The sequence below is a fragment of the Typha angustifolia genome, chromosome 12 (genome assembly GCF_048772165.1).
Source record: "Typha angustifolia cultivar Huaian chromosome 12, ASM4877216v1, whole genome shotgun sequence".
Taxonomy (NCBI): domain Eukaryota; kingdom Viridiplantae; phylum Streptophyta; class Magnoliopsida; order Poales; family Typhaceae; genus Typha; species Typha angustifolia.
The window spans coordinates 7,950,939-7,978,137 of NC_133250.1; the positions used below are offsets into that span (position 1 = coordinate 7,950,939).

The 27,199-nt window shown below is 34.1% G+C and overlaps 3 protein-coding genes across 3 annotated transcripts; 2 read left to right on the forward strand and 1 right to left on the reverse strand.

Annotated features, from left to right (window-relative positions):
• Positions 1 to 8,802: 8,802 nt before the first annotated feature.
• Positions 8,803 to 11,920, forward strand: LOC140771597 (protein RER1A-like). The gene is made up of 4 exons (XM_073113154.1): positions 8,803 to 9,232; positions 10,610 to 10,790; positions 10,871 to 10,991; positions 11,639 to 11,920. Exons 1-3 carry the CDS (start codon positions 8,859 to 8,861, stop codon positions 10,925 to 10,927), a joined length of 612 nt encoding a protein of 203 aa, XP_072969255.1. The 5' UTR covers positions 8,803 to 8,858; the 3' UTR covers positions 10,928 to 10,991; positions 11,639 to 11,920.
• Positions 11,921 to 13,999: 2,079 nt separating this feature from the next.
• On the forward strand, positions 14,000 to 20,356 carry LOC140771956 (uncharacterized). The gene is made up of 11 exons (XM_073113809.1): positions 14,000 to 14,127; positions 14,232 to 14,336; positions 14,697 to 14,853; positions 15,737 to 15,808; positions 15,907 to 15,952; positions 16,055 to 16,268; positions 16,374 to 19,038; positions 19,209 to 19,252; positions 19,330 to 19,440; positions 19,838 to 20,055; positions 20,149 to 20,356. Exons 1-7 carry the CDS (start codon positions 14,052 to 14,054, stop codon positions 16,409 to 16,411), a joined length of 708 nt encoding a protein of 235 aa, XP_072969910.1. The 5' UTR covers positions 14,000 to 14,051; the 3' UTR covers positions 16,412 to 19,038; positions 19,209 to 19,252; positions 19,330 to 19,440; positions 19,838 to 20,055; positions 20,149 to 20,356.
• Positions 20,357 to 22,743: 2,387 nt separating this feature from the next.
• LOC140771954 (F-box protein At1g47056-like) lies at positions 22,744 to 24,670 on the reverse strand. Its single transcript, XM_073113808.1, has one exon. It carries the CDS (start codon positions 24,453 to 24,455, stop codon positions 22,938 to 22,940), a length of 1,518 nt encoding a protein of 505 aa, XP_072969909.1. The 5' UTR covers positions 24,456 to 24,670; the 3' UTR covers positions 22,744 to 22,937.
• Positions 24,671 to 27,199: the final 2,529 nt, after the last annotated feature.

Genomic DNA, 27,199 nt, shown 5'->3' on the forward strand with positions numbered 1-27,199 from the left:
AAGAGAGAGAGAGAGAGAGAGAAGAATAAAAGATAATAGCAATAGAAAAAGAAAATAGAAAAATGGTAGCAATTAAGGTGAGGGATTTATTATAAATTTCTTCCAGTAATAAGAATAAAGGCTAAAGAAGTATATATATACATGTTGTATATATATAATGAATCTAAATAAAAGGATAGATTACTCCCTAATAAGCTCAATAGCAACTTATTTATTGGCTTTAGGGAAGCATCCTATCTTTACAAAAGCTTTTGTTCTTGATCATGATCCTTTCTTTTTTCTCTTTTCCCCCACACTGCTACTTGTATTACTTTGAAGACTTTTATGATTAATTTTCTAATGTCAAAATTAGCTCAAAACTTAGCTTATCTTATTTTCACATTAATTTTCTATTAGCTAGTGTAGTAATTACTTGTAATATATACATAGTATGACAATGACCAAGTCTTTAAAAAAAATGCTTGCAATTAATTTGACAAAATGCAATAATTGTGTTTCTCTTTTTTGTTGCCCTAGTTGTATTCATTGTTAGCAAGGTATAGGTGTGAATGATGGCACCATCATGCTGCTACCCTTATTGGATTGCAATCATTCCAAACATTAGTGCAAGAATAATTTGATAGTTGTCCGGAAAATTCCAATGTAGACTGGATCAAACTTTAATTTCATGAAATGCTTTACTACTTGTAATTTGTCTTCCAAAAACTAGCAATTTAGTTCTTCTGATGATGAGCAAAGCCCTACATTGTTAGACAACCACTTGACCCAAAATCTCAATTACTAGATAACAGATGAGTGATGCACCTCATTGTAATATTAGAAAAAAAGAAAAGCTTAACACATAATTAGCCAATTAATAATATATATTATGCCTTTATGTCAATAAATAGCAAAAGACTGATATTGTAATAGTGAAAGTAGCTTTAAAACATAAAATTACTTTTTTTTTCTCGAAATGAAATTCTTTTATACTATTTAATGAATTATTCTATATCTTCTCGTTTAATTACTAAAGATGCATTGACATTTGACGTGACTGTAATAAGAATTTAAAATCTACCATCTTGATAATCACCGGTCTTTACATGCATTTATATTATGCCCCTACCACATCATATAAGCTATGAAACGTTAATTAACTAAAAAAAAGTTTGATCTGATTAGTGAGATTACATAAGAGAAAATGAGGCTATTTTGTCCTTAAAAAGTGATATACATAAACTGATACTGAGTAGAGGCATCTCTCTCTATCTCTCTCCTAATATATATATATGAATATAGATAATTTTCTCTCTGCATAACATATACAAAAAGGAGAAGGGAATGGAAGGTCTCACTTTATTGAGGAGCCTCCCTTTGTGAAGCCAAATGATTCCTCCAGTTATGATTCTTCTCTCTGCTGTCTTCAGCTATAAATTTCCTAAAGAGAGTGTGGCATCAACACTTGGCATGGTAGATTCCTCTTCAACTTTTTGCATGGGCTTGTAGTAGAGTTTTTTACTATTTAAATTTACTGCTATAATTATTATTTTTTACTCATCTAATTCGCTTTAAAATTGAAATATAAATTTAGATGAGTTTTATTGTGTGGGATATGGTTCAACAATCTTTGTAGAAATTTAAAACTAAATTGCTATGTCCTAGTGAAGTAAATTTTCATATAAAGTTTCTTTCTAATTCAGCAATTTATATAAACTATTATCTATCAATGTGTAGTACTAGGAGTTGGGTAACACGTGAGTAAATTTGTTAAATACATAATAAATATTATTGGTCAAATTAATAACTCGAGCTTTTAGATCAATTAATTATTCAATAGGGATAACGAGAGTCGCATATGCATGGCTATTCTTGTGAAATGAATTATAGAAATTAAAAATAAATGTAAAACTTCGTGAACTCAAGTTTATTTTCCCAAATGATATAATGAACAAAAAAAAAATTGCAAGATTCGACTTAAAAATAATGAAAAGAGATTATGTAGGGATAATTCCACTTAGACCTTCTAAACTATCACTATTTTATATATACACTCAACCATGTTTATTACCCATAGATATCTTCTAAACTAAGAAAAATATACATATATACCTCTTTAAAATTAAAAAAATAATTATAGAAACGTTTAAACTAAGAAATTTTTGGATCAGAAAGTGTATATAAAAAATAATTATAATTTAGGAGAGTCTAAGTAGAATTATCTCGATTATATAAACTGAAATAAAAGTATAACCGAGGGTGTTAAATAAAAGATAAAATACCTCTAATTTAAAAAAAAAAACCAATAAACCAATAAACCAATTTAAAGAGTGGGAGTGAGAGTGGGTATGCATTTATGATTAATTATATTCCATTGAAAGGAGGGCAAGGAAAGTGGTGCCCTAAAACTGAGTGGGAGGGGAAAATGGACTCACGTGGCCCCGCCCCCACTCACGTGGCTTCGCTGTTTGCTTTCTTTTCCACGTTGGTCCCCCTCTATCTCTCATAAATTTTAATTATTTATTAAAAAAAAGAGATAATTGAATTTATAACAATCTGAACTAATATTATTTTTCATATATAATACAGAAATGAATGAAATTATTTATAAAAAAATATATTATCTTTTATTTTTATTATAGGAATAATTACTTCGAAATTCTCAGACTGTTGTCTATTTCCATATAAGCTCCTCATTATAAAGAAAATCTCTAATGCACCCAGTCACATAATTAATGTTAGGTTCTTTAGGAATTATTTTGCCCTTTTTAAGAAGAAATAAAGAGAGAAAAGTTGGAAATAAAATAATTACTTAAAAATAATATATATATGTATATATAGGATTACATTTTAATAATAATTAAAGCAGAAAGTAAGATGTATAATAAAAGTTTCTGACATGAAAAGCTTATTATATATTAGATCACACCAAATGCTTGATCAATATATATATATATATATATATATATATATATATATATATATATTCTCTTAAATTCTTTCTTAGTCTTGTGCAACACAAGTGCACAATCTTAGACTATATTTTATTTTTTTTACATCTTTTGGCAATTAAATGCACCTCTAGATTAGAGGTGTTATAATAATGCAAATATGTATATTACCTATTTATTAAACCGGTCAAATTTTTTAAGCAGGAATATAATTTGTTTATTAAATGGGTTACATGGATTATGGGATGACACAACTTTATTTAATTTTTTTTAAGTTATTCGAGTTGTAAACTGATTTATCTTATGGTAAATGGTGTTTCTTGGATTATAAGTGAGTTTTTTTAAAATATTATAAACGAGTTATTTCAGTTATACATGGGTTAGCTAGGTCATAAATTAGTTATTATGTCACAAACGGATGACAAATTGGATCATAAACTAGTTAATTAAATATAGATAATAAATAAGAATATGATCCTTTTGATAATCAGGTTAGATAGATTGATGACCTGAATTCAATTAGACTAAAATTAAACCCGTTTAAAGATCAGGGTATCATATTGAATTATCTGGTCATGTCAATTTTTGCCACCACCTCTGCTTGAGATACTTTTTTTTAGTGATTTATTAGTCGGCGACTGGGTTCAAATTCTCGGTGTTAACCATTAACTTATTACTCAATACTCACCCAACCTAACATATTTCATGGGTCACAACACACTAAATAGATCAAGCCTTCTCTAGTTAGCAAGTTGAGGGGCTTCTAGACTTTATTTAATATTAAAAGATTTGAATGAACAAATAAGAACCCAACTCATTTAATAATTAAATTCCAAATCAAAACTCAAATCCTTTTCTTTTAAAGCCTTTAAATTTGGAACTTTTTAGTTGTTATAGCTGGCTTTGTATTCTCCTCAGATGTCAAATATTTCATCTGCCATAGTAAAGCAATTGGTAGTTGAGGAGCAACAAATTGACCCATATTTATGCCAAGATGGGACCCAACAAGGCTCAATCTTCTTCCATTTATTGACAAGACAAAGTACCTCCTACCATTTTGTGGGATCCCCAAATTTAATATTCCTGGGTGATATACATGCTTGATTGAGGTGAAAACGGATCGGATACGGATCGGATAGTGCTCAATCCATATCCGGATTCGTATTTTTAGTTCGGATACGGATTCGGATACGGATATTAGACGGATAGCAAAATTTAAAACCATATCTTAACTAAACGGATACGGATAATTTTCGGATAAAGGATCGGATCTTAAACAGATATTAATTAAATTTAAAATAATTATAATATTTTATTTAAATATAATTAATACAAAATTATTAAGAGTTTTACAACAAATTTTTTTTTTGTATGTTAAATATATAAAATTAGATAAATTAATCTATATAAATAATATATAACGTATTATTAGTAATAATATTAATACTTACTATTTAAATAAGCAAACTAAAAACTGTAAATCATTTAAAAAAATATGTGGGTAAACGGATATCCGATATCCGTATCTGAATCCGAAAAATTTATCCGACCCGTACCCGAATCCGAATCCGAATCCGAGTCGGATAGATTTTTTTTATCCGAATCCGATCCGAGTCGAGTCGGATAGCGGGTCGGGTCGGAGTTAATCCGACCCGTTTTCACCCCTAATGCTTGACCATGCTGTACACTCAATAGAGTGGTCAAAAAGACTCTAAAAATGTGCCCATTTTGTGGCTTTTAGACAAGCGAAAAATAACGGAGCAATAGGTTTGACAACCGGATCAATTCTCTCAAACGACAAACAGCATCATGTTCAAATCATACACACATAGTTAGTATTTTAGTAGAAAATTTACTAAATATCAATCTCAACATCATCGGAGAAATTCAAACCTATAAAATTTGTCATGAACTATTAGAATCCGACACCACCGGAGATAGATAGACTTTAGGAAGTCATGATATTTTAAGAAACAAAAGATGCATTCATGCATTTAATGTCAAAATAAAAAATTTCGCCATAATTTATCTCCATTTAGTTCTAGAATTTAGCCAATCTGTTAGCAAAAGAATACATTTAAGTAAGATTGTAGATCCCCTCAAATACTTTGTTACCCAACTATCTTGAATTAATAGTACCTTAATTAATTTAGGGGGGTGATTAGCTACCAAATTATAAATCTTAATATATATATATATATGTATATATAATTCTAAATTTATACAGAAAAATCATTCTTTCTCAACTTAAGCTCTTTAAAAATACAACGATTATCACATATAATAATACAAGTCCAATGTCGGTAGAGATTAGTGATGGCTCAACTAAAATTTGATATAAAGTAACAGAATGATAGAATTTCACATCACATTATGTTGTTAGTCCATGTAGGCTGTTAGTATTATTATGAAATTTTATGATATCCTACCTAACTATGAAGTACCCACACTATCTAATTTTCCTGTCTATGTTTTAAAATCATCTCTATAAAGTGATGTATGGTTGCTTTCAGCACTACATGCAACAACATTGCTGCAAGACATTCTAGTACTTGAATTAAATTGCACAACCTCATGATATTAACATTTCAAATAATTTACTAAGAAAACACACTATGTTTTACCTTCATAATTGTTTCACTCCCTACTATATGGGTCTTAAATTATTATTTTGGCCCATACATTTCATTCATTTTGAGTATAGCCGCTTATTTGAAAATAACAGTTAAATATTATGATCGCCCTATTTTAGAATATAAATACTATTCATCATAATTATATTTTATATCACATTTACTCTTATTTATCCCAATAATCCACTATATATTAAGTTAAAAAATATTTATCTTAATTTTATGTAATATAAAAATAATTACTTTTATAATAAAGATTTTGTTTTGAAAATAATGAATAATAATATATATTCTATAATTGCTCTTATTTCTAAATTATAATGAAGATTTAATGCCTCGAAAAGCAGCTGATGATATAGAGAATATTATATTACTTTTAAAATGAAAAATAAAAATATTTGGAATATCCTTTATTGGACGTTAAATTGTTTTTTAATCTATTAATAAATAATATGTGAGTGTCATGTCATTAATATTTGATTCAGAAATAGAGAAATGTTGATCTAAGAAGTTGTTTAACATTATTAGGGAAGTAAAAGATTTGTGGCGGTGTTTCTGAGATATTAAAAGCAAAATATATGGTCGAATAATAAATATCGATACGATATAGGGTGTGAACGATAGTAAACACAAAACTAAGGGTGTGTTTAGTAAATTTCCCCAAAATTCCTAAAATCCACCTCTAACTACTGACAATGAAACTTTGCAACTTTAATAGCATGGTAAGTAGATGAAATGTGCCTTTCTTTTCACCAGTGTGATTAAAAGGACTCTTTTTTCAAGGATTGATGTTAAAAAATGAAAAGGGTGAGGTGTTACTATCAATATCTATTGAATTCTGATGAGGATCTTAGCAAAGTCTTTAACTTTTAAAAAGGTTTATGTATGTTCATCACGGGCTCTTCATAGAGTTTTGGACTCCTCTGATGTTTAGTTATTTAAGCCTTTATAAGTGGGGTAGTATATAAATCAATCCTATCTATGAATACTAATCGGTAATATAAAATAAAATATTTATTTATTTTTGTTTATAATACTACAAAATAAAAGTTTAGAGAGATGGGTAAATATTCATATGAATCCAATTATATATATATATATATATATATATATATATATTGGTATTTTTTTCACTGGCAAATAATTCAAAGAGTTGGAGTATGATGTGATGGAATAATTGATAAATATCCAACGTGACATAAAGTTTGCAATAAAAGCGGGTCCTCGCACACGCAACTATGAGAAGGACATTTTTGTAAATTTAAATATAAACTATTATATACGTAAAATAAATTTTACGATCTCCGACGGACGGACTGCGATTAAGACAGTCGGATGTGTGCTAATACAGATTGCAATTATAATCATATCCGAATCTGATCGAACAAAGGAGTCGCTGGCTTCTATGGAGTCAAAGCGAGTGCAAGCATAACTGTCAGGTACATGTGATCGATACGTTATTAGAACCCATATCGAATCCCGACCCCGGTTTCTTGCAAACTTTGCGAGAGGGGGGAAATCGATCCTCTTTAGTCCCTTTAAATCAACCCATGCATGTTAATTCCTGCAGCACCACATGGCTTCCATGTCAAAAGTGCACAAACCCAAACCCTAGAAATGATTGGTGTGTTTCTTTGCATCAAGCATGTGGTTTGGTGGCATCCAGTGCTTCACGTGCATTCACTTTCACCACTTGGAGGAGGAGGAGGAGGAGGTGCAGGGCATTTATCATCACTCCCACTCCTCACATGCACCAAAAATAACTTTACCATCTCACCCACTTTAAACCCGAGTTTCCGACCAAACTAGCCCTCTTCCAAATTTTATATAACGGTACTGTCTACTAAAAAGGGGTCACATGCTAGTAAAACGATAAACTTATCAGCATTTTATCTAAGAAGAGGAAACGCTAATAAATTCTTAGTTGAATCGGTTAGCGTTTCGTTTGAAATCTTTTTTACAAGTAGAACTTGCTTGCTTTTCTATTTTAAAATCTCTTTTGATATTAAGTCTGGGGCATTATGCATTCTGGTCAAAAGTGCTTAGAAACCTTATATATATAAATAATAGGATTCTACTGGCTGGAGTAGTCTATCATTGTGGTCCTTGCCTTCCTAAAGGCAACCTAGTGTTCCCCTAGCTAGGGTTTTGCTAACTAGTGAAACTTTCCCTCTCCCCTTGGGTTCAATTATAACAAGGTTAGGCCCACAATGTATTTGATGTTACAACTATTGAGGCCCAAGCTAATTTGACCTATTAGTTTGTGAACTATACCTACAAGGCTAGTACCCAACCTAATAAATAGTGCTCCTACTACATTCATCTCATTAAAACAAACAAGCTCAAGTCTAAACTCCAGCTCAACTAGTTGTCAATGGGATTGTGCTAGGTTGGTGGTTAAAGGAGCTCATACTGCACAACGGTATAAATTTTCTTAGGTCCGAATCCTAATAGCATCGATTTAAGTAGAAAGTAATTAAGTTTACACTTCTTGCAAAAATAATTTTTTTGCGGATATTGTCTGAGTATAACCTAAATCTTCGTGAGTGAAGTTTATGAACAAGAAAGAGAGGTAACGAAGTTTGGTGAATTGGGCCCAAATTATAACTTGAAGGCCATACATGGGCCTTGTGTTTCTAATAAGCAACGGTTAGTTGTCAATGGAATTGTGCTCGGTTGGTTAAAGAAGCTCATACTGTACGACAATATAAGTTTTCTTAGGTCCGAGTCCTAATGGCATCAATTTAAGTAAGTTTACACTTCTCACAAAAAAAAAACCTTTTGCCGATATCGTCTGAGTATAACCTAAACCTTCGTGAGTGAAGTTTATGAACAAGAAAGAGAGGTAACGGAGTTTGGTGAATTGGGCCCAAATTGTAACTTGAAGGGCATACATGGGCCTTGTGTTTCTTAGCAACGTTTATAGAGTTTTTTGTTAAAAAAGGACTCTTTTCTAGTCATTGGTTGAAGCTTGAGAATTTATTTTTTATTTTTAGACCTTTTTATTATCATTAACACCCTACTTACTTTAAAGGTATGTATCATTGTATTTTATTTGGAAGATAAAAGGGTATACGATAATTATGGATCAATATAAAAATTTTGAGGTAATAAAAGCAAAATGCAATAGGTTGAATGATTAAATATTTATAATAATAAAATTAAAATATAGATTGTTTTATAAATTACTCCTAACATTTGTCGAAATTTGGAAAAGATATAAAGATAAGGCTTTTTTTGTTTTGGGAAAATAGTCGTGAAAGCTTCGCTTGCTCAGAGACGTCCTCCTCTCGAGATGATGATGGATTCCTCGGCCGGCGATCCGCCCGCTGGCGGCGTTCCGGCGGCAATTTCATCGTGGATCTCCCCCCTTGCCCAGCGGTACCAACACTTGCTCGACAAGGCGACGCCGCACGTGCTGCGGCGGTGGTTAGGGTTCGCTGCGGTTGCCATCATCTACGCCATTCGCGTTTGGTTCGCCGAGGGGTATTATATTGTCTCCTACGCGCTCGGCATCTACGTCCTCAACATCTTCATCGCCTTCCTCTCGCCCCAGGTCGATCCCGAGATCCATGACGCGCTTGATGCCGATGGTGGCGCCGTCCTCCCCACCCGCTCGTCTGATGAGTTCCGCCCTTTCGTTCGCCGCCTCCCCGAGTTCAAGTTCTGGTACGATTTCTCTCCTTTTTGGGCCTTTCCAGTTATAATTGTGTTGTTGTGTGATCTGTTTGTTGCGCTATTGATTTCTTTCTGTTGGGCATTGGTTAATTTGGGTTAAAAGGAAGGTCTGGTTAGTTTTTGCATGCAAAGTTGGGATTTTGATGTGAGAATTGGTGAAATTCTAGTATTCTACAGTGATTTAATGTAAATAACTAAATATCACCTGCTAATGCTAGTTTTGTCTTTAGATATGTGTGTTTGAGATATATTGGTCGTACAATTTCTATTAGATGTTGATAATTGTGGGTCAAAAGGATGGTTTAGTTAATTTTGCATGAAACTTGGGATTTTGAAACGAGATATGAGGGTGTTCTGTTATATAATTTTTTTGTCTCATGCTAATGCTTATTCTTAGTGATATAGTTGTCAGAAGATCTTTTTTTGGGTATAATTGAACTGTTGCATATCATTTTGGGGGCAAAAGGAAGTTTTTGCGTGAAAAGTTGGGATTTTGATGTCAAAAGATCTACTTCAGATCATGTTTTCTTTCTTGCCTCTGTTATGAAATTTGATAGGTGGGGAACAAGCAATGAGATTGTGTTTGCATGGCACTTTATGTCAAGTGGATCTTATCTTTCTCTTTTCTTCTAAGTCCATATTTGTCTATAGAAATGAGAGGCAATCCAATCGGCCTATCTTCTTGAGCCCCATATTTGGGACAGAAAAAATTCAAAATATGAAGTATTCATGTATCTTATTTTGTTTATGGCTAGGTTCATAATAGGATTACCTGGAAGATCATGCAGAAGTGAGAAGACTCTTGCCCTCAAGGCATTTTATCCATTCCATGTTTGGTTATCTTGCGTGGTTGTTAGGGACAATGTTATGGAGTTAATCTCAGGAGCAATTGCAAGGCTGTTCATGTGCTAATGCTGAGTACTTGTGACTGAAACACTAAGATATCATTGGGCTCATCCTTGTTGATTAAGGATCAGTTAAGTAACTATGTTGAGTAGGGCAATTGCTATGCATGCATTGGGAGTTGTTTCATATCCGTAATTTTTTGTGCAGTTTCAATGCATCATTTCTTCTGAAACTTGAGCTTCAGAAATCTTTATGATAGGCACTCCCTACAAAGTGATATGTTGAGTATTAAATGTCCTTCTCTTTCAGGAATAAAAAGTTGGAGAGGCTCTGGATCTTTTTCCATGCTTCCCAGTTGTCATATACAAAATATTATTTTCAGATTAGTTAGGGCGTTAGCCAAGCAAGATTTTTTTTTTATGCTTTAATCTACTTATTGATTCTGAAGGCAGCACTGTCATTATCCTATATTTATATTTTTATAACTAGATAACTTTAGCTATCTTCTCTTTTCTCCTGCAGGTATTCTATTACTAAAGCATTTTGCATTGCTTTCGTAGCAACATTCTTCACCATATTTGATGTACCTGTCTTTTGGCCTATTCTGCTCTTCTATTGGGTGATGTTGTGTACGGTTACAATGAAGCGACAAATTCGTCATATGATAAAATATAGATACCTCCCATTTTCCTTTGGGAAGCAGGTAAATTGAGCTAAACATTGATTGCCTTATTTCCCTCCCCTTTTTATGTTGGAATACTGAAAGATGGTTTCTATTTTCAGCATTACAGAAGGACAAGCCCATCTTCTTCTGAGGATGCTACTCTTCCTACAGAATGAGCTTACTTTTTTGTTATTGAAAGAAGCTTCTTGTAGGAGATAACATTGCAATGCATTCGCAGAGGTAATAGTTGTTTACCTTTCTGTAATCACAATTTTAGCGATCCTCTGGTAGTAATTTGATTCTATAGCATAGAACTATCAGACTTGGTCTTTCGGTTACATTGAACAAGCATACGGTACCAAAGATCATAAAACTCTTTAAATCACAAAGAAAAAATATGTATTTAACCATCTTCCTCAGAGGATGTTATTCTCTTCCTAAAGAATGAGTGCTATTAATTTTTTTTTTTATTGAAAGAAACTTCTTGCAGGAGATAGCATTTGATGCATTTGCAGTGGTGATATCTGTTCACTTTTCTGTAATCAGAGATTCAGAATGTTAGTATTATTCTTTCATGAGCAATTGTTGATATGTTAACTTAAATGAGAACATGATTAGAGTACACACTCTTGAAGCAACCTGGGAAGTGCAGGCACCTCAAATACCATCTTGTTGCCATGTCTGACACGAATACTAATTAAATTCTTGTGGCTTCTATCCCAATCTTTTCCCTCCTTATCCCTTTTAAATCTGCTTCCTTGTAATCAAATTTTTTTATTAAAGAACCAAATTGAATGTTTCTTTCTGTTATGGAGAACTACTCTTATGTGTTAACTTGCCAGAGGTATATTCCTGCAGCCTGACCATGAGCAAATATTTTTTTACAGGATTAACAGAATAGCATTGTTGCTTCAGATGGTAGCTCCTGAATAAACTTAGCAGGCAATATTGTTGTAACTTCTTTTTAACAAAAATGCTTATGTACTTAAACCGACACTAATTAACTTATGTATTAAAGTACAAGAAAACACTGTTATCTTTTCTTCTATTTTACTTTCAACTGGAAATACTGCAGCATCTTGTGCTTAAATTTCTTGTGAACACATGGATCCATACTCTTTTTCTTTAAACTTTAGAAGCGGGTCAATAAAGTCAGTTAAATTTATTGATGTTTGCTATGCAGATCCAGGCACACTTGCCAGCCATTTAAATGTTGGAGCAAAAGGAAATGAATTTTTTATTCCTCAATATTTGCTAGTATCACAGTATTATTGAGACATAAAAGTTTGATATTATGTGCAAATGGAATGCACATTAAATATTTATCCCGATTTTAGATATTCACTTGTGCCTTCTATCTTTTGTGGGAAATAAGTTCTCCCATTTGTTGATTTGTTTACAAATATACGAGACCAAGGGATCAACGACTGAGAGAGAACTCATAAGTAGAAAGAGGAATGCTCACTGCTGCAATTGTGTATTGATTTGACTCAGTTGTCTTATTTATATGCATTGGAAAAAATTAATCCTTTTCGTCCAGCTCAAAATTTGGTGAAAGCTCATTAGCTATAAAAATAAAAGAAAATAGGAAGGATTGAAAAGAGGATTATACGATTTGGTGTCATCCAAGAACGACACCAATAGTAGTAGCCTGTAACAGGTACACTAAGCATTATATGTTTATATATATATATATATATATATATATATATACACACACACATCGTAGGATACTCGTCTGGGAGTGTTTTTGACCGAACTAGTCCTTCTTTATATTTTATTTACGTAAAACACTGATTTTTAATTTTAGATGGAAATGTCGAAAAATTTATCTAATAAAACGCTTAGTTATTCAATGTTTTATGTTGAGAAAATATTTCAAAGTAAAATTTGTAGGACTTTGGGGAATTCATGATTCTAATTTATAGGACTTCCATAGTTTCAGGATGACATATTTATCCCTAAAATTGATAAGCGAGCATGATGTTATAATTTTTTCTTTATATTTTTATCTATATTGTTTTTATGTAGTATTTTTAACAATTAAATATTTAATTTTTCAGCGTCATATGTGTATCCCTTTTTTTATATAGTAAATTATTGAAATATCTAGCATTTTTTTGTTTTTTTTACAAAAATGTTGATTTTTGGTCGGATAAAATAATTAACAGTTAAGCATTTTATTTAGTTACGGTGAAATGACCCCTCTTGGTATTATTAAGTTTGGGGTGTAAGTCATTTTGGTTAAAGAAAAAATTGAAACTAGGTTTAGTTTGGTTAAAAAAACTTCATATGGGATGTAGATAAGGTTATAAACGAGTCAAGTCTAACCGAGCCAGCTCTAGCTCTCGGCTCAAAATTAATTTCAAACCCTCCAAAGATGTTTAGGCTCGGCTCAACTCAACTCGAGTCAAACCCGAGCTAAGCCATATCAAGTTTAAGTCGAGCTTGATTAGAGGCGCAGAGGATGGCAACTTGCCAAGGCCGGATGAGAGGAGAAGATGGCGACGGTTTGTCGACGAGTCGATGAAGGACGATAAGGCCAAATGAGGTGCAGAAGGAGGCGACAGAGAAGGGGATGGCGGAGGAGGAAGATGAGGAGGCCATCGCCGAAAGAGGTCGAAGTAGGCAATCGATAGAGGTGGAAGAGGAAACGAGGAGATTAGGCAATGAGTTTGTTGGGATATTTTTATTAGATTTAGGGTTAAGATTAGTATAATTAAAGATCTAATAGTAGCCGTTGATCCAATGGTTAATTTATATAATATATATATAATATTAATAAAAATTATATTAAGCCAAGCCTGAGCGAGCCGATTCTAGTTCAGGCTCTGCTCGAAATTCAAATCGAGCTCAGAGCTTAGCTCGAGCTGAGTTTGAGCCGCTCATTTATTTCCTGCACAAAAGTTATCTACTTGGCAATTAGTCAACCAAGAAAAGCCCAATACTATTAACTGCAATAATCTAAATATATGTCGTATAATTCTCTGTGCAATGAGCAAATATCAATTGGATGGGCATTGCTTTAAAGACCAGATAATATTGATGGGTCAACTGCCACATAACAATCAAGCCTCAAAAACCATCAAATCTAATTTGTACATGATTAACATTAGATTATAAAATATGTAACACTAGATTAAGCTGCATGAAAGAATCAACATCTGTGTACTGGCCCAAGTCTTGCACTCAACAACTTGAGACCTGCAAAAGATGTCTGCGGGGCAACATAAATACATACCTTCTCCACCTCATCCTTTGCATCTACTAGTACTCAATCTTTCTTAGTAAATTGAAACCATGTATCCACCTTCTTCATTCCTTAGCTTCTCGTCACCGTTTCCAGGGATCCAAGGGCAAGTTCTTGAGGTCACAGGTATGCTGAGGATTAGCTTCTCCCTTTTAATTCCTCAGTCCATTAGCTATGAGAGGTTACAAGATGAAATATGCATTTGGGTGTTCATCCATATTGCTTTGCAGTGGTAGGTTACTGCAATTTGAAGGACACACAGCTGTTCACACGGCAGGATCCCTATGTTTCCATTCAATATGGTAACTCAGAGTTTTGCACTCGGACATGCACTGGTATGTTCTTCTATATCCTTGAGTTCATTAGTTTTTTTCCAGCCAATTTTTGAATCCACCTAAATGCAGGAGTGCAACCAAATCAATATATGCAATCAAAATCTTTACATCTATATATACACACTATATAGGCTTGAAATGGTTGGTGCAGCCCTGTCATGTAATAAATCATAGTCACAAAGGACGTAATAAAGGATCCAGACATGCATTCTCCTTTAACTTTTATCAATGAATTAACTAGGAGATAATAGAAGTATCTAGTTCTTTATCCATAGCCTATTCTTCTCAAAATGTAAGCGGTTTGGAATAACTCTAGGAGTAAAGAGGGATAAAGCATTCTTATCCCCCTTCTAAACACAGGTTCTCATATGCTTGAAATGGTTTGCTCAGATGGAGGAATGAGTGCCATGTTCCAAGAGAAATTTCAGCTACCTCTCTTTGAAGGGCTCATGGATATGAACATCTCTGTCTGGAACAGCAATCCCTTCAGGACTGATACATTAATTGGCAGTAGCAGGTTCGCTCTTGTAATTATTCTCCGTTCTTGAAATATAGAATTTTTTTTTTCTTCTAGTACTACATATTTAAGTGCATCTTTTATGATACTTTCACTTTATATGTGCCTCACAAATTTTTATTTAGGTGGCATTTGGTTCGTGCATGAAAAATATTTATTCATAAATTATGACTTTTTTAAATACATTTTGCAACTAAACACTTACTAAGACATATTTTAATTAAAACTTGTATAAGGGAAGTTACATGACAAACTATGCACAAAATATTATCACAGATTACGGGGTGCACATTTAAGCAAGATTTTTATAACAATTAACATACTTATTCACAGTTAGTAACCAAACAAAAATTCTTACATAAGCTTATTCAAAATAATCATTACGTTTTACAATCAAACAATAAAATGTGAGTAAAATTATTAATATAGTAAATTTACATTTAAAATATATGCATAAAATTATTCTTAAAAAACCTTATGCACGAACCAAATGAGTTCTTACTTCTTAGTCTTTCGAAAGTAAGTTTTCCTATTTATGTCTATGTAGACCCTCTTTTTATTTATTAGGAAATTTAAGAGAGTATTGAATCATACAAGAAGCCTTAAATCCAACAGGAGAGACTATTTCCTTGAGTTTAACTGTTATAATCTAATCCATGATGGCAACCCTTATCATAACACCAACACTTTAAAGGCTTGATATATATCATGGTGTAATTGTTAATTGCATAAGATTTTTTTGATTTGTGAAGATGTTGCCATAACCTTCTTCTTTTTTCAAAATCTGGAGTTATAAGTTTCATTTCATACCTTTTAGCTCCCTCCTTTTCTTCTGCGTGTTTGCAGATCAGCCTTCCTTTCACTGATCTTGAACTTGTCTTAGGGTCCAACTGCAGAAGGTCCTCTCGCAAGGATACGATGATTCCTCATGGACGATCCAAACTAGAGATCAAATGTAAGAGCCCAATATGTAATGTACCACAAGCCAAAAGTTAATCGAACTAGTTACAATATTTTCATGCAAAAAGTTCATGATACATACATGCAATGCAGGTTTGCTGGGGAAGTGAAGTTGATCATGCACTTCTCAAATGCACTAGTAAGTCTCGACTTCAACATGTCTTCATGTTTAATCTTTTGTTGATTTTGTGAAAGAAGCCAAACTAACCATCACACTGTTATGTACATGAACAAATCAAAGCTGCAAGGATATGAAACAGGGTACAATCCAACTAGGCCATTCATGTACAATTCTCCACCAGCACCATATAATTCTCCTGCAGTAACTTTCCCTGGACTTTGTAGTAATACTACATATCCTCCTCAGCAAACATATCTGTCACAACCAATCCTATATCCAACATACCAACAGGAGCCGAACATGCAGTATATTTTTCCGGCCCTAGCCTCTCACAGTAAGGCCTAAATCAACAAAAATTAGATTGCTTTTCATTATTTACTTTTTTATCTATATGAGTAAATATTTAACATTGTATGATTGCACCTTTGAAACTTATTAGGTCTTACCACAGCTATCATTCACAACATCGGGAAGTAATATCGAATCAAGGTAAGAAAGTCAAGAAGGAAGAGCAATTTGTCTTATATATTTACTTGTGCCAGATCTTTGGATGATGTGCAATTTTTTCATTTTAACTTTCATGTGAGACCAGTGATGAATACTTTGAATCTTTTTCTTTCATGGTTGAAGTTTGTAAGAATGTTGCTTGTTCTTCCAAAATGATGGTGGTGCAAATATTTGATACATGAATAAGCACAATTATGTACTCTCTGTAAGAGAAAGCAATGTACAAATTACTGTATCCAAATAAATGCAGTGCTTCTCTTTATATATTTCTATCAAAAGCTAGAGGTCTGTATGCCATATAAAACTGATTTGTTGAATTAAGGGCTAATTCTTGGAGTAACATTGTATGATCCATATGCAAATGTTTGAAAAATTACCTTTAGAGGGAAAATGCTTATTTTCATACTCCATTGATCAACATAAGTAAATTTTGAGAAGAAATGTCATGAATTAAGTCAGTGTGGTATGGAAAAATTTAAGACTGTCAAACCCCCAGTGATTTTTCTTCCTGGCAAGAAAAAAAAATCAAATATTTATATCTCGTACTAACCACACATTACATATATATGTATCTTGCAAACCAAATAGCTATTCACTTGCTATTACAAATACCTCTAGTTATGATATGTGTCTTTTTCATCTTCAAACTAGACCCATAAGGCCACAAGGCCATAAGACACAAAAGAAACCAAATTCCAAAATAACTTTTAAGTTGATCAGACTGTTAGGTCGGGTACTTTGTTAAGAATCCAGATCTAAAGGGCAAGTAGAGTTACTAAGCTCTCATGTTCTATTGATCCAACTCCTGTAGATAAAATACTTTGATAATAAGAACATTATTTTTTTACATAATATTATATATCCTAAATTCCTAATTGTAATCTTAAAGTGTCAATCAACACTACTTGTCCCCATTTGCAAAAGTCTGAATTATCCAACAGATTGTCCGCTCAAAGACAAATAAGCAGATCTGGATCTAGATGATCCATTTAGTAAATGAATCATATATAGTTGTAATAAATTAGAATCAGGTGAATCCGAATTTGAATCAAACCTTAGACACTAGAGTAGAAAGATATCTATGAGGGCTCTGAAACCATATATACTAAAAGTTCAACAACAAATACTAATCTGCGGCAGTATGGCATGGATTATAGTTGCGTCTGGGATTAAGTAATTTTTTTGAAATCGAACTAAACAAAGAAAACCGAATATCTAAATAAATTAAGGACTAATTAGAATCCTACTCAAGTCAGACGTGATCCAATATGGAATTATGAATATTAAGATTAGATATGTGACTAACATCCGATCTGAATACATCAATATTAAATGGATATAGATCTAGTTTTGTGACATATCCACCGAATCCAACCAACCCAGTTACAGCATCTATTTTAGCCAGTATGCACATATTACGATTCACCTGAGAGTGTAAATCTATACATATACATATAATAATGCATAATAGTTCTAAGTATGAAACTAAATTTTGTGCAAGCTGTAATATTTTAGTTTATAGACCCACGAAAGAATTACAAATCTGTTGGTTAGCTCACTTGCTGTGGCATTTAATTACTTATTTTCTTGCAAAGACTCTTTTAAAGCATTAGTTAATTAATGCAATCATAGAGAGGGTATACAAACAACATAATAACATAATAAAGCCCACAACAAATGATAAAATTTGTTTCAAGTCCTTGTGACCTTTGTTTGCAGAAAAGGATCGCTAGTGGGTCAACTGTTACATAATTGTCAAAGCTTTTAAAAGTTTAAACCATCAAACAAATGGCCAATAAGAGATATAAGAATTACCAATTACTAGATCAAGTAGTAGGATATAGTCAAATATTGTGCATTTACCTAGCTCTTCCACTTAAAATTTGAACAAATTAATTTGCACATAAATATATCAGAAATGGTCATGTTAATCTATTTTAAATTCAGATTAAACAGATATATCCTCTGCCTCATCTTTCACCTCAATTCAGCTTGTGATCACTTTCTCACCAAAAGTTAAAACCTATCCATCCTCTCGATCTCTTAGTTTCATGTCAATGTTTAGACTTTAGAGGTGTCTGGGACCAAATTCTAGAGATCTCAGTTTTGCTACTACACAAATTAAAATCTGAAAGATAGCCTCTCCTTGTTTACTATATATTAGGGTTCTAAAGATGCATTGCGTCACGGACTTAAGCTTTTTCAGCATTTTGGTTTCGATGGGGCATCACAATTGGCTCTTCATGGCTAAAATTGCAGTGGTAGGTTGCTGCAATTTGAAGGACACTGAGCTGTTTTCAAGACAGTTCCTACATCTCCATTCAGTCAGCTAACTCCCAGTTTTGCAGTCAAACATGCAATGGTATGATCTAAAATTCAGTTAATCTCTGCAACTTCTATCAATAAAAATCAATTCTTTAGGACTTGTTAGGATTCTCATCTTCTTGAGATGATGATGCCCAGATAGAGGCACGAACACCACCTTCCAAGATAAATTCCAAGTTACTGTCATAGAAGGGCCATTCAGAAATGCCCATAGTCCGGAACTATCATCACTTAAAGAGTGAACGTTGATTGGCAGTGGCAGGTTTGCTTATGTAATATCTTTTACTTCATTTATGCTAATCTATGAGCTCTTATGATACAGTCACATGATGTGAAATGATACCCTCTTTGAATTTACCTGTCTTCATGCTTGTTGGTCGGCCTTATATAATCTTGAAATTGTCTTCATTTCTGCGCTCAACTGTACAAGGTTCTGATGCAGGGATAAGATGATTCCTCATGGCCACTCCAGACAACTGGTCAAAAGTAAGAGACCAAACCTAAACCAAAATTTAATCAACTAGTTTAGCTAATCTGCATGTAACATGATGAGTGCTCTGCAGGTATGCTGGAGAAGTGGAACTGATCATGCACTTCCAGAATACAACAGCAAGTCTAGGTTCAACGCATCTCATCCTTCATTCGATCAGGAGTTTTGAGAGGGTTTTTTGCATGTACATTCCTTAAAACACTTAGTATTACATGGATACCCCTCAATCCTATTGACTGTTAAAGTTTCATCAATTATTCGTAAAAAGACGGAAATACTGTTATTCTTATTTGCATATACTCATTTCAGTTAGAGGTATTTGTGTATATACTATATATGAAAATACTGTATAAGTGTATATGCATATCCATCTCTTACAATGTTAATATTTTAACTTATAATTGTCAAAAGTAACTTGAATGGTATTAATGTAAAATCTGTTGGTTTTTGAAGGCTATATATATGCAAATATGAAATTTAAAAGGGCATACACGCAAGTAAGGAACTTTGTGCAGTATACATGTAAAAAACCCTTTGAGATATAAGAAAGCTAACCGTGATTCTTTATGTGAATCAAGCAGCACAAACATGCAGCAACAGGTGCTCCTTCATATGTAATCACCTCCTGCACCAGTACAGCATCAGCCTCGATATCCCTCTAAAGAATCTTTATTTGGAGTTTATGCTAATACTGCATGTCCTCAACAAATGTATCCATCTTAACCAAGCCCATTTCCAAGCTACCCACTACAACCAAACACACCCCCTGCAATGCATGGACAGCCTTCTTATCCCCCAGGTAAGATTAAATCAACAACCTCATGTTCTAGCATACATTTTAAGAGAAACTGCTGAACATGGTAGGATTTTTTGTTTGAAATTTTCTGTGCAGGTTCACAGCTATGGCTGTGATCAAAAGCACTTGAAGAAGTCAAGGAGTTGTTTTCTGAATAGAATTGCTTTAGCCAGATTTTCTGAATGCTGTGTAGTAATGCATATGATACAAGTGAATAATGTTGGGTGTCTTTTGGTTTTTATTTTCAATCCTATGTACTGCATATGGGTCACTTGTAAACTCAAGTTCTTGAATGGAATTTGCAGTGCTGTTTTTTCTTCCTGCTGCAATATCCTTTGTTTTCTCATTGATTCTCTTTTTCATGACAAAATGATATGGTGCAAATAATCTGACAACAGACAGCAAGTAATGGAGTAACAATGCAAAGAAAATCAGTGTGATAATTGTTGTATCCAAAAACAATTAAAGCTTTGCTTCAAAAAAATTTAATCAAAAGCATAGGTTCAAAATAGTAATTCTTGATTGACAACTCTGTTCAATATGCAAATGCTTGAATCATTTCTGCAGAGAAATATGTTTCAATTTTAATATTCCATTGATAGCAATGAGAATATTATGTCTATCTGGTATAAAAAAAAAACCCTTTAATCCCATAATCATTTTTTCTTCCTTGCAAGTAAATGTCCAATATTTCAATCTCGGTACTCTAACAAATTACTAGATAGCCAAAGGAATTTAACTCAGCTGAAAGATGTGATTTGGTATACGTTGAGCTCCCAAGTTCAAATCACATTAGTGCCTCATTTGAAATACCTAAACACTAGAGTTTTTGAAACCATTGTACACGACTATGGTAGTATATACCTGGTTTTCGGACTTCTCCGTGGATAAATGGACCTAGCAAAACAAATGGTAAAGGAGAAGGATAACTCCTTGTCCAGCCCACAAGATCATGAACTCCTGCAATGGAAGGAAAGGAAAGGAAAGGGGAAAAAAGTGAACCCATTAGATATATATCAAGAAGCAACAAGTGTTTATGCTCATGGGTCTAAAATCAAAATTGTCTAAGTAGAGCCACAAGATCATAGTAATTGCACCGAACAGTTGCTTATTATGTCATTCATTATGTTCCCGTAAGCCTGCAACTAAATCAGATATTGTTGAAGCACATAATCTGCCTGTACTGAATCAAGTAGTATCTTTGAATCTTCCTATTAGGTATGAAACAATAAACTGGAATACTGGATCCTTTCATCTTCTTCCAAGTTAAATGATCCTGATAATGGTGGTCAAGAGTCTTAAACGTGCAGCCGCAATCCTGATCTTCTTACAATCATCTTCAGCATTAATATTCTAAGGAAAATTATTAGAGTACCTATTAGTTGTTCTTGTCACAGTTGACTCCGAAATGGAGGAACTTAGACATTGAATTTCTGATCAATAGCATCACAGGATGTCAATGCCTATTAGTTGTTCTTGTCACAGTTGACTCCGAAATGGAGGAACTTAGACATTAAATTTCTGATCAACAGCATCACAGGATGTCAATGCCAGCTGCAAGTCAAAAAACGCTGAAGTGCACCAGAGTGGGTAGGATTTCTTTCCAACTTCTTTATAAGATCAAAGAAATGAATAATGCAAAATAATGACAAAGAAGTCTCCTTGGTATCCAGGTAAAAGCTTACTGATAAGGAAATATTGCACAGAAACATTAAATAAAAACATAATAACTCATACGTATTTACTTAATCAAGTAAATCTGACATAATAATTTAATCTAAGAGAGCTAATTATCCTCCCTTCTCTTATTACTCTGAATCAAAGCAGGGCAATTGCATGGAGAAGGAAAAGAAAAAGGAGTTTTAAGCAGGCTATCAACTACATGGGAGCTTCCTTAGACAAAGTTTGCCCTCGACCGTTCCTTTTTCTATCAAAGGGAAGGGAGCTGTATATGTCTATCGGAAAGAAAAAGTTATCAAGTATGAATACGCCCATGCAAATTCTTTTCCACTCAAATTATGTGTACAAATACTCGGCTGTAAAAGAAGATAAACATTTAACAAGTACTTGAAAAGATATTTACCTCTAATAGTCTATAAAGCTTATGTTTTGTCAATGTACAATGTATATGTAGATTTTAGATAACATGATTAAGTTGAATTTTGTGATCCAACAATTACCAATAGTAGTGATACAGATCTTATTTATCTTTCCGTTCCCATAAAAGGATTTGATCTGGAATGCCAGATATGCATACTGTGAAACATAAGATTCTGACAACAATTACCACTGCTAAAAAATACCATCAAGCTTCACTACTCAATTCCACATTTCTAGTGCTCAGCAGATAAGTAACTGAAATATAGTTGATCAAAATACTGAATAATTCTTCATATGCCAAGACAATTTACTCAAATAAGTGAACATAAAGTGGAGCAACTTCTATGCATTTATTGCCCGGCATATGTAAAATTACAAAGAATATGATCTATCAAATAATGAATGCCCATCTTGTAAGAAGCAACTTCTACACATCTATTGCAGTCTGGAATTAAACTAAAATATTTCATGGCAAACATGCTTGGACCTTTAAATAGACCCTGTTCATCGCAATAATAACCACACTAGAGTGAGACCGGAAAACTAATTCAAGGACAAATTAAACTTAGATACAACAAAAGAGAACTGTCATCATCAGCAAAGTGAGCATCAATTCCACTACAATTTAAAAATTACAGCATTCAACAGCTCAGCAGCAGCAGTAGCAACAACAACAACAATCTGAGAGACATGAACAAGTTAATTAAGATGGATACAAAATAACTTACAAGTAAGAAAAATAAAATAATGAAACTGTAGAAAGGGAGATACTTCAGTTTCAATTTTCAAGTGTTACGAGGACAGATACTTCCCAGTGACCAACCCCTGAAAGCAGAAGCAATGAAGTGCCTCCCAACCACAACACTCATCCGAGCCTTCCACAGCGATGGCCGACCATTGCTACCGGATGGAAGCTCAACAACCCTATCATGGTCGACCAACACCACCTCATCTCCACCATTTTCAAGAATCCCACTCTCACTCACACTCAAGTCCTGTACCTCATTCCCTCTAATAGTGTCAAAATTGACGATGACTGACCCTCTGCTCGCTCTAAGCCACTCCGCAAACTCTGTGGTCACCCCACGGCACTTCTTCACCTTTACTTTAACAAGCTTCGGGCACCCAATGGCAAGGGACTCCATCCCGTGATCCGAGACAGGGCACCCCTTGATACACAGCTTCCTCAAGGCCGAGCACTTTGAGGCAATGCAAGAAATCTCCGCATCCCCAAATGTCTCACTACCACAAAGAGCAAGCCTTTCCAGGTTGCTGCAATTGGTCGCGATCAATTTTAAGCTCACAGCGGTAGGATTGACTCCGATGAGCACCAATTCTTGAAGGTTAAGACATTTGTTTGCGATCGCAATTAGGCCAAGATCGCCAATGCGGTTCGTCTTCCACCCGTCGATATGGATCTTGCGGAGCAAACGGCAGCTGCCGGCGAGAGCAGTGAGGCCGGCGTCGGTGCATTCCGGGGTCTTGATGAGGCGGAGGACTTCGAGATAGGAGCACGAGGCGAGCGCGGCGAGTCCACGGTCGCTGACTTGGAGCTTCTCGAGGTGGATCTCGATAATCCCCGAGATTTTTACGGCGATTTCTTCCAGTAGCGGGTCCCAGTCGCCGGAGCATCGAAAGAGCTTAAGGACTCTTAGATTCGAAGAAGAAGTCAAGAGAGGGGCGAAGCATTGACCGTTGTAGAGCTCTTTGAGACAGATGGATCGGAGAGAAGAGGAGGTGGAGATGGTGATGGGTTCGGAGAGGCCACGGAGGCGCTTGATGGAGAGCTCCTCGAGATTCGCATAGCCGTTAATGATTGCGGAGACGCCCTTGGATCCGAAGGCGCAGGAGGAAACGGAGAGCTTGCGGATTTTAGGGCACGCGGCGCCGAGCGCGGCCATGCCGGACGCGGTTATCGAGTGCAGCCCGCGGAGCTTGATGCGTGTAAGATTAGGACACCCAAGGGCAACAGCAGCGAGGGCGTCGTCGCCGATGCTGTCGGCGGAGGTCCGGCGGTGGGAGGTGAGCGAGAGAGTGGAGACGGCAGGGAAGCGGTGGAAGAGGGAGGGGGCGGCTGCAAGGAGGGTGGCGCGGGCGTGGAGGGAGAGGCGGCGGCGGGAGCGGGAGTCGACGGCGAGCCAGCGGCGGCAGACGAGGGAGCAGCTGTTGCGGACTGAGTGGGGGAGAGAGGAGAAGACGACGGCGAGGATGTCATCGGGGAGGGCGGCGGTGTAGTCAACGCCGGCGTCGTCTCCGCCAGAGGAAGACGAGGAGGGGAGACGCGAGGAAGGGGTCTGGCCCATGGGGGAAAGAGATAGAGAGAGCGAGAGGCGGTGACTGGACCGCGGGAGATGACGTCAGGTCCGATGCGGTGGCGGAGGAGGAGCGATTCGGTACGCCGCCTGGTTGTCGTTCCTTTCGAACTTAGAAATGGGAAACTAATCCAAACAATTATTTTTAAGCGATCACGACGCATCCAACCATCAATTACTTTTCTGAAATAAGTCTAATTCTGAAAGTAACCTAGAAAAGTAAAAAAAAAAAAAAAAAAAAAAAAAGAAGTAAATGATTCTCAAAATAATTTTAGATCAGATGAGCATAATGGCGAAGAGGTAAAAGAATATAAAAAAAATGAACCAAATAAAGTAAAAGCGAAAGTTGTTGTGTCGACGGCACTCATGAGAGTGGCGTGAAATGACGCGTTATTTATAAACACGGGAGTCAAAATAACGAGGTTCGGTCAAAAGCTTATAAATCCAGTGGTTACGTTATTGGTCATTTTTGGGGCAATCTAGTTTTACTTGGTTATCACAAACATGCTTGGAAAATTTCTTTTTAATAAGCTTATTAGCTAATTATATACTAAATAAAGAGCCCTCTCCGATACATAGGTTAGACATCTCAGTTAATCCTCCTAAGAAACAGGCCGATGTAAAAAACATCGGCATAATACTTCTTGTCATTATAATATTTTTATTTATAATTTAAATTTATATTGTTTTTCTTTCTATATAAGAACTACGACGGTGGTTGAACCGCAGGCTTAAGAAGATACTAATCTAAAGAGACTTCTTTTCCATCCATGACAATTGACTATAATATTACCATTTAGTTCTAAAAGAAAATTAAAAAATAAAACTTAAAATTTTTATAATTATCATTAAATTTGTTGCCATAATAAAGAATCACCACCTTGCTCTTGACAAAAAAATAAAAATAAAAATAAAAGCTTTGCCGTGTAGACTGCCTTTTGTTGCTTTCAGGTCGCCATTTGTTGATGGTATTAGACGTTTTATTATTACGGTCATAGATTAGATTCCAGGAAGGCGTATGAGATTAGTCTTCAGTTTTATTTAATTTTATTCTATTCTATTCTATGTTAGAAATGCAAATTTGCATGCCTAAAGAGTTCTTTTATAGCAGATTGGCTAGATTCTATCCAGAGGAAAGAGGAGAAGAGAAGACCTTTTATTCTCTCTAGTGGCCAAAACTAGTTTGAAATTTGGCTAGTTTCCATGTAGGAGTGGGGAGAAAGAGGTTTCTTAGTCTTTGATCATGGCGTCAAAGCTTGGGATAGATTTGAGGAAGTCTTTGTGAGATGAGTTTTATTCTCGATTGTGTCAAATTTAGGCCAAACGACTTCCACGTTTGGGAATGAACGTGTCTACCTCGTTTGAGGTTTATTCAAACTAACTCTCTTTTAAAAAACTTACTTTCTTAAATAGATTTTATCTTAAACTTAATTACTAAAATGGGTTCGTCACACTGTAACCCTATATAAAACGCGATAAGTTTAAGATTCTATTCGGACAAAAGTAAAACGTTAATCATATTAACGTTTATATTAAAAAATACTAAGAAGTTGAGCGGTTTCTTAGAAAAACTGAAAATAAAATTTAGAAGTAAAATTTAAAGGAGCTACGATTTTCTTTTTTATTTACGATTCTGAGCGCAATTAGCCTTTGGAGAATCGATAACTGACATATTTTATGATCAGAAGAGATAATCTGAGTACAAAGTTTTGATATTATAATTTTTTTTTTTTTTTATTTATATCTTTCTCGTTTAGTACTTTTAACAATAAAACACTTAACTTTTTTTATATTTTGTGTGTATCTTTTTCTAGTCAACGCTAAATTATTCATCATTTGTTCTTTCAACAAAAATGCTAATCATATAAAGAAAATGTTATCCGATATGTTTTACTTTTGGCCAGGTAAAACACAGTTTAGCGTTTTATTTATAACTACAATAAAATAGACAATTTTTAGTATTAAATTTAGGGTATAAATCATTTTGATAAAGAAAATTAAAACATGTTTATTTGGCCAAAAACTCACCTTACTATCTCTATTTTTTCTAATTTTATTAAAAATATTATATGTTTTGCTTTATCATTATACATTTAATCATATAAATTTCTATCATATTTTACTTTTAACATTTTAAGTTAATTTTTACCTAACATCGGTGAGCGAAATAAATAATATTATATTATTTTAAGAACAAAAAAAACTAAAAGACATTTAATTTGATCTATTTTTCCTTTTACCTTACTATTTAAAAATTATTCAAGAGTATCTAGATCACTTCTCAGCTAGACCTAATTTAACTCATTTATATAATATGATGAATGTCTTTTAAAAAAAATAAAGATAATATATTTTTTAGATATTAAGTTAAATGCAGGAATAGAATGATAAGAATCAATATGATAGTGTATGAATCATAATAATAAAAGATAAAAATGTAGGAGTATAAAAATCTCCTTCCTTCAACTTTTTTTCCATCTCAATATGCAGCTTTGCATGTACTCATTTTAAGCATGTTAATGAGTAAAACTCATCAATTGGAATAAGAATACGGGTATAAATCTTTTTATACTAGTATAGCAAATAAATAATTATTTAGACTTATACTAATATAGTAATACATAATTCTCTCCTCTCTTTTTCCATCTAATATTTTATATTAACTAATTACTATTTTATTTTTAAAAAGACATTACTTCAATCACTATCTTTCTTTAGTATCCGTTCATTATAAA

Bases quoted from the DNA above. Each gene is read 5' to 3' on its own strand.
- LOC140771956 (XM_073113809.1), top strand. From the start codon at position 14,052: ATGTATCCACCTTCTTCATTCCTTAGCTTCTCGTCACCGTTTCCAGGG. The intron at 14,854-15,736 runs GTTCGCTCTTGT...AACTTGTCTTAG, and splicing joins ACATTAATTGGCAGTAGCAG to GGTCCAACTGCAGAAGGTCC. The intron at 15,953-16,054 runs GTAAGTCTCGAC...AACAAATCAAAG, and splicing joins TGCACTTCTCAAATGCACTA to CTGCAAGGATATGAAACAGG.
- LOC140771597 (XM_073113154.1), top strand. From the start codon at position 8,859: ATGATGATGGATTCCTCGGCCGGCGATCCGCCCGCTGGCGGCGTTCCG. The intron at 9,233-10,609 runs GTACGATTTCTC...TTTCTCCTGCAG, and splicing joins CTCCCCGAGTTCAAGTTCTG to GTATTCTATTACTAAAGCAT. The intron at 10,791-10,870 runs GTAAATTGAGCT...TTCTATTTTCAG, and splicing joins CATTTTCCTTTGGGAAGCAG to CATTACAGAAGGACAAGCCC.
- LOC140771954 (XM_073113808.1), bottom strand. From the start codon at position 24,455: ATGGGCCAGACCCCTTCCTCGCGTCTCCCCTCCTCGTCTTCCTCTGGC.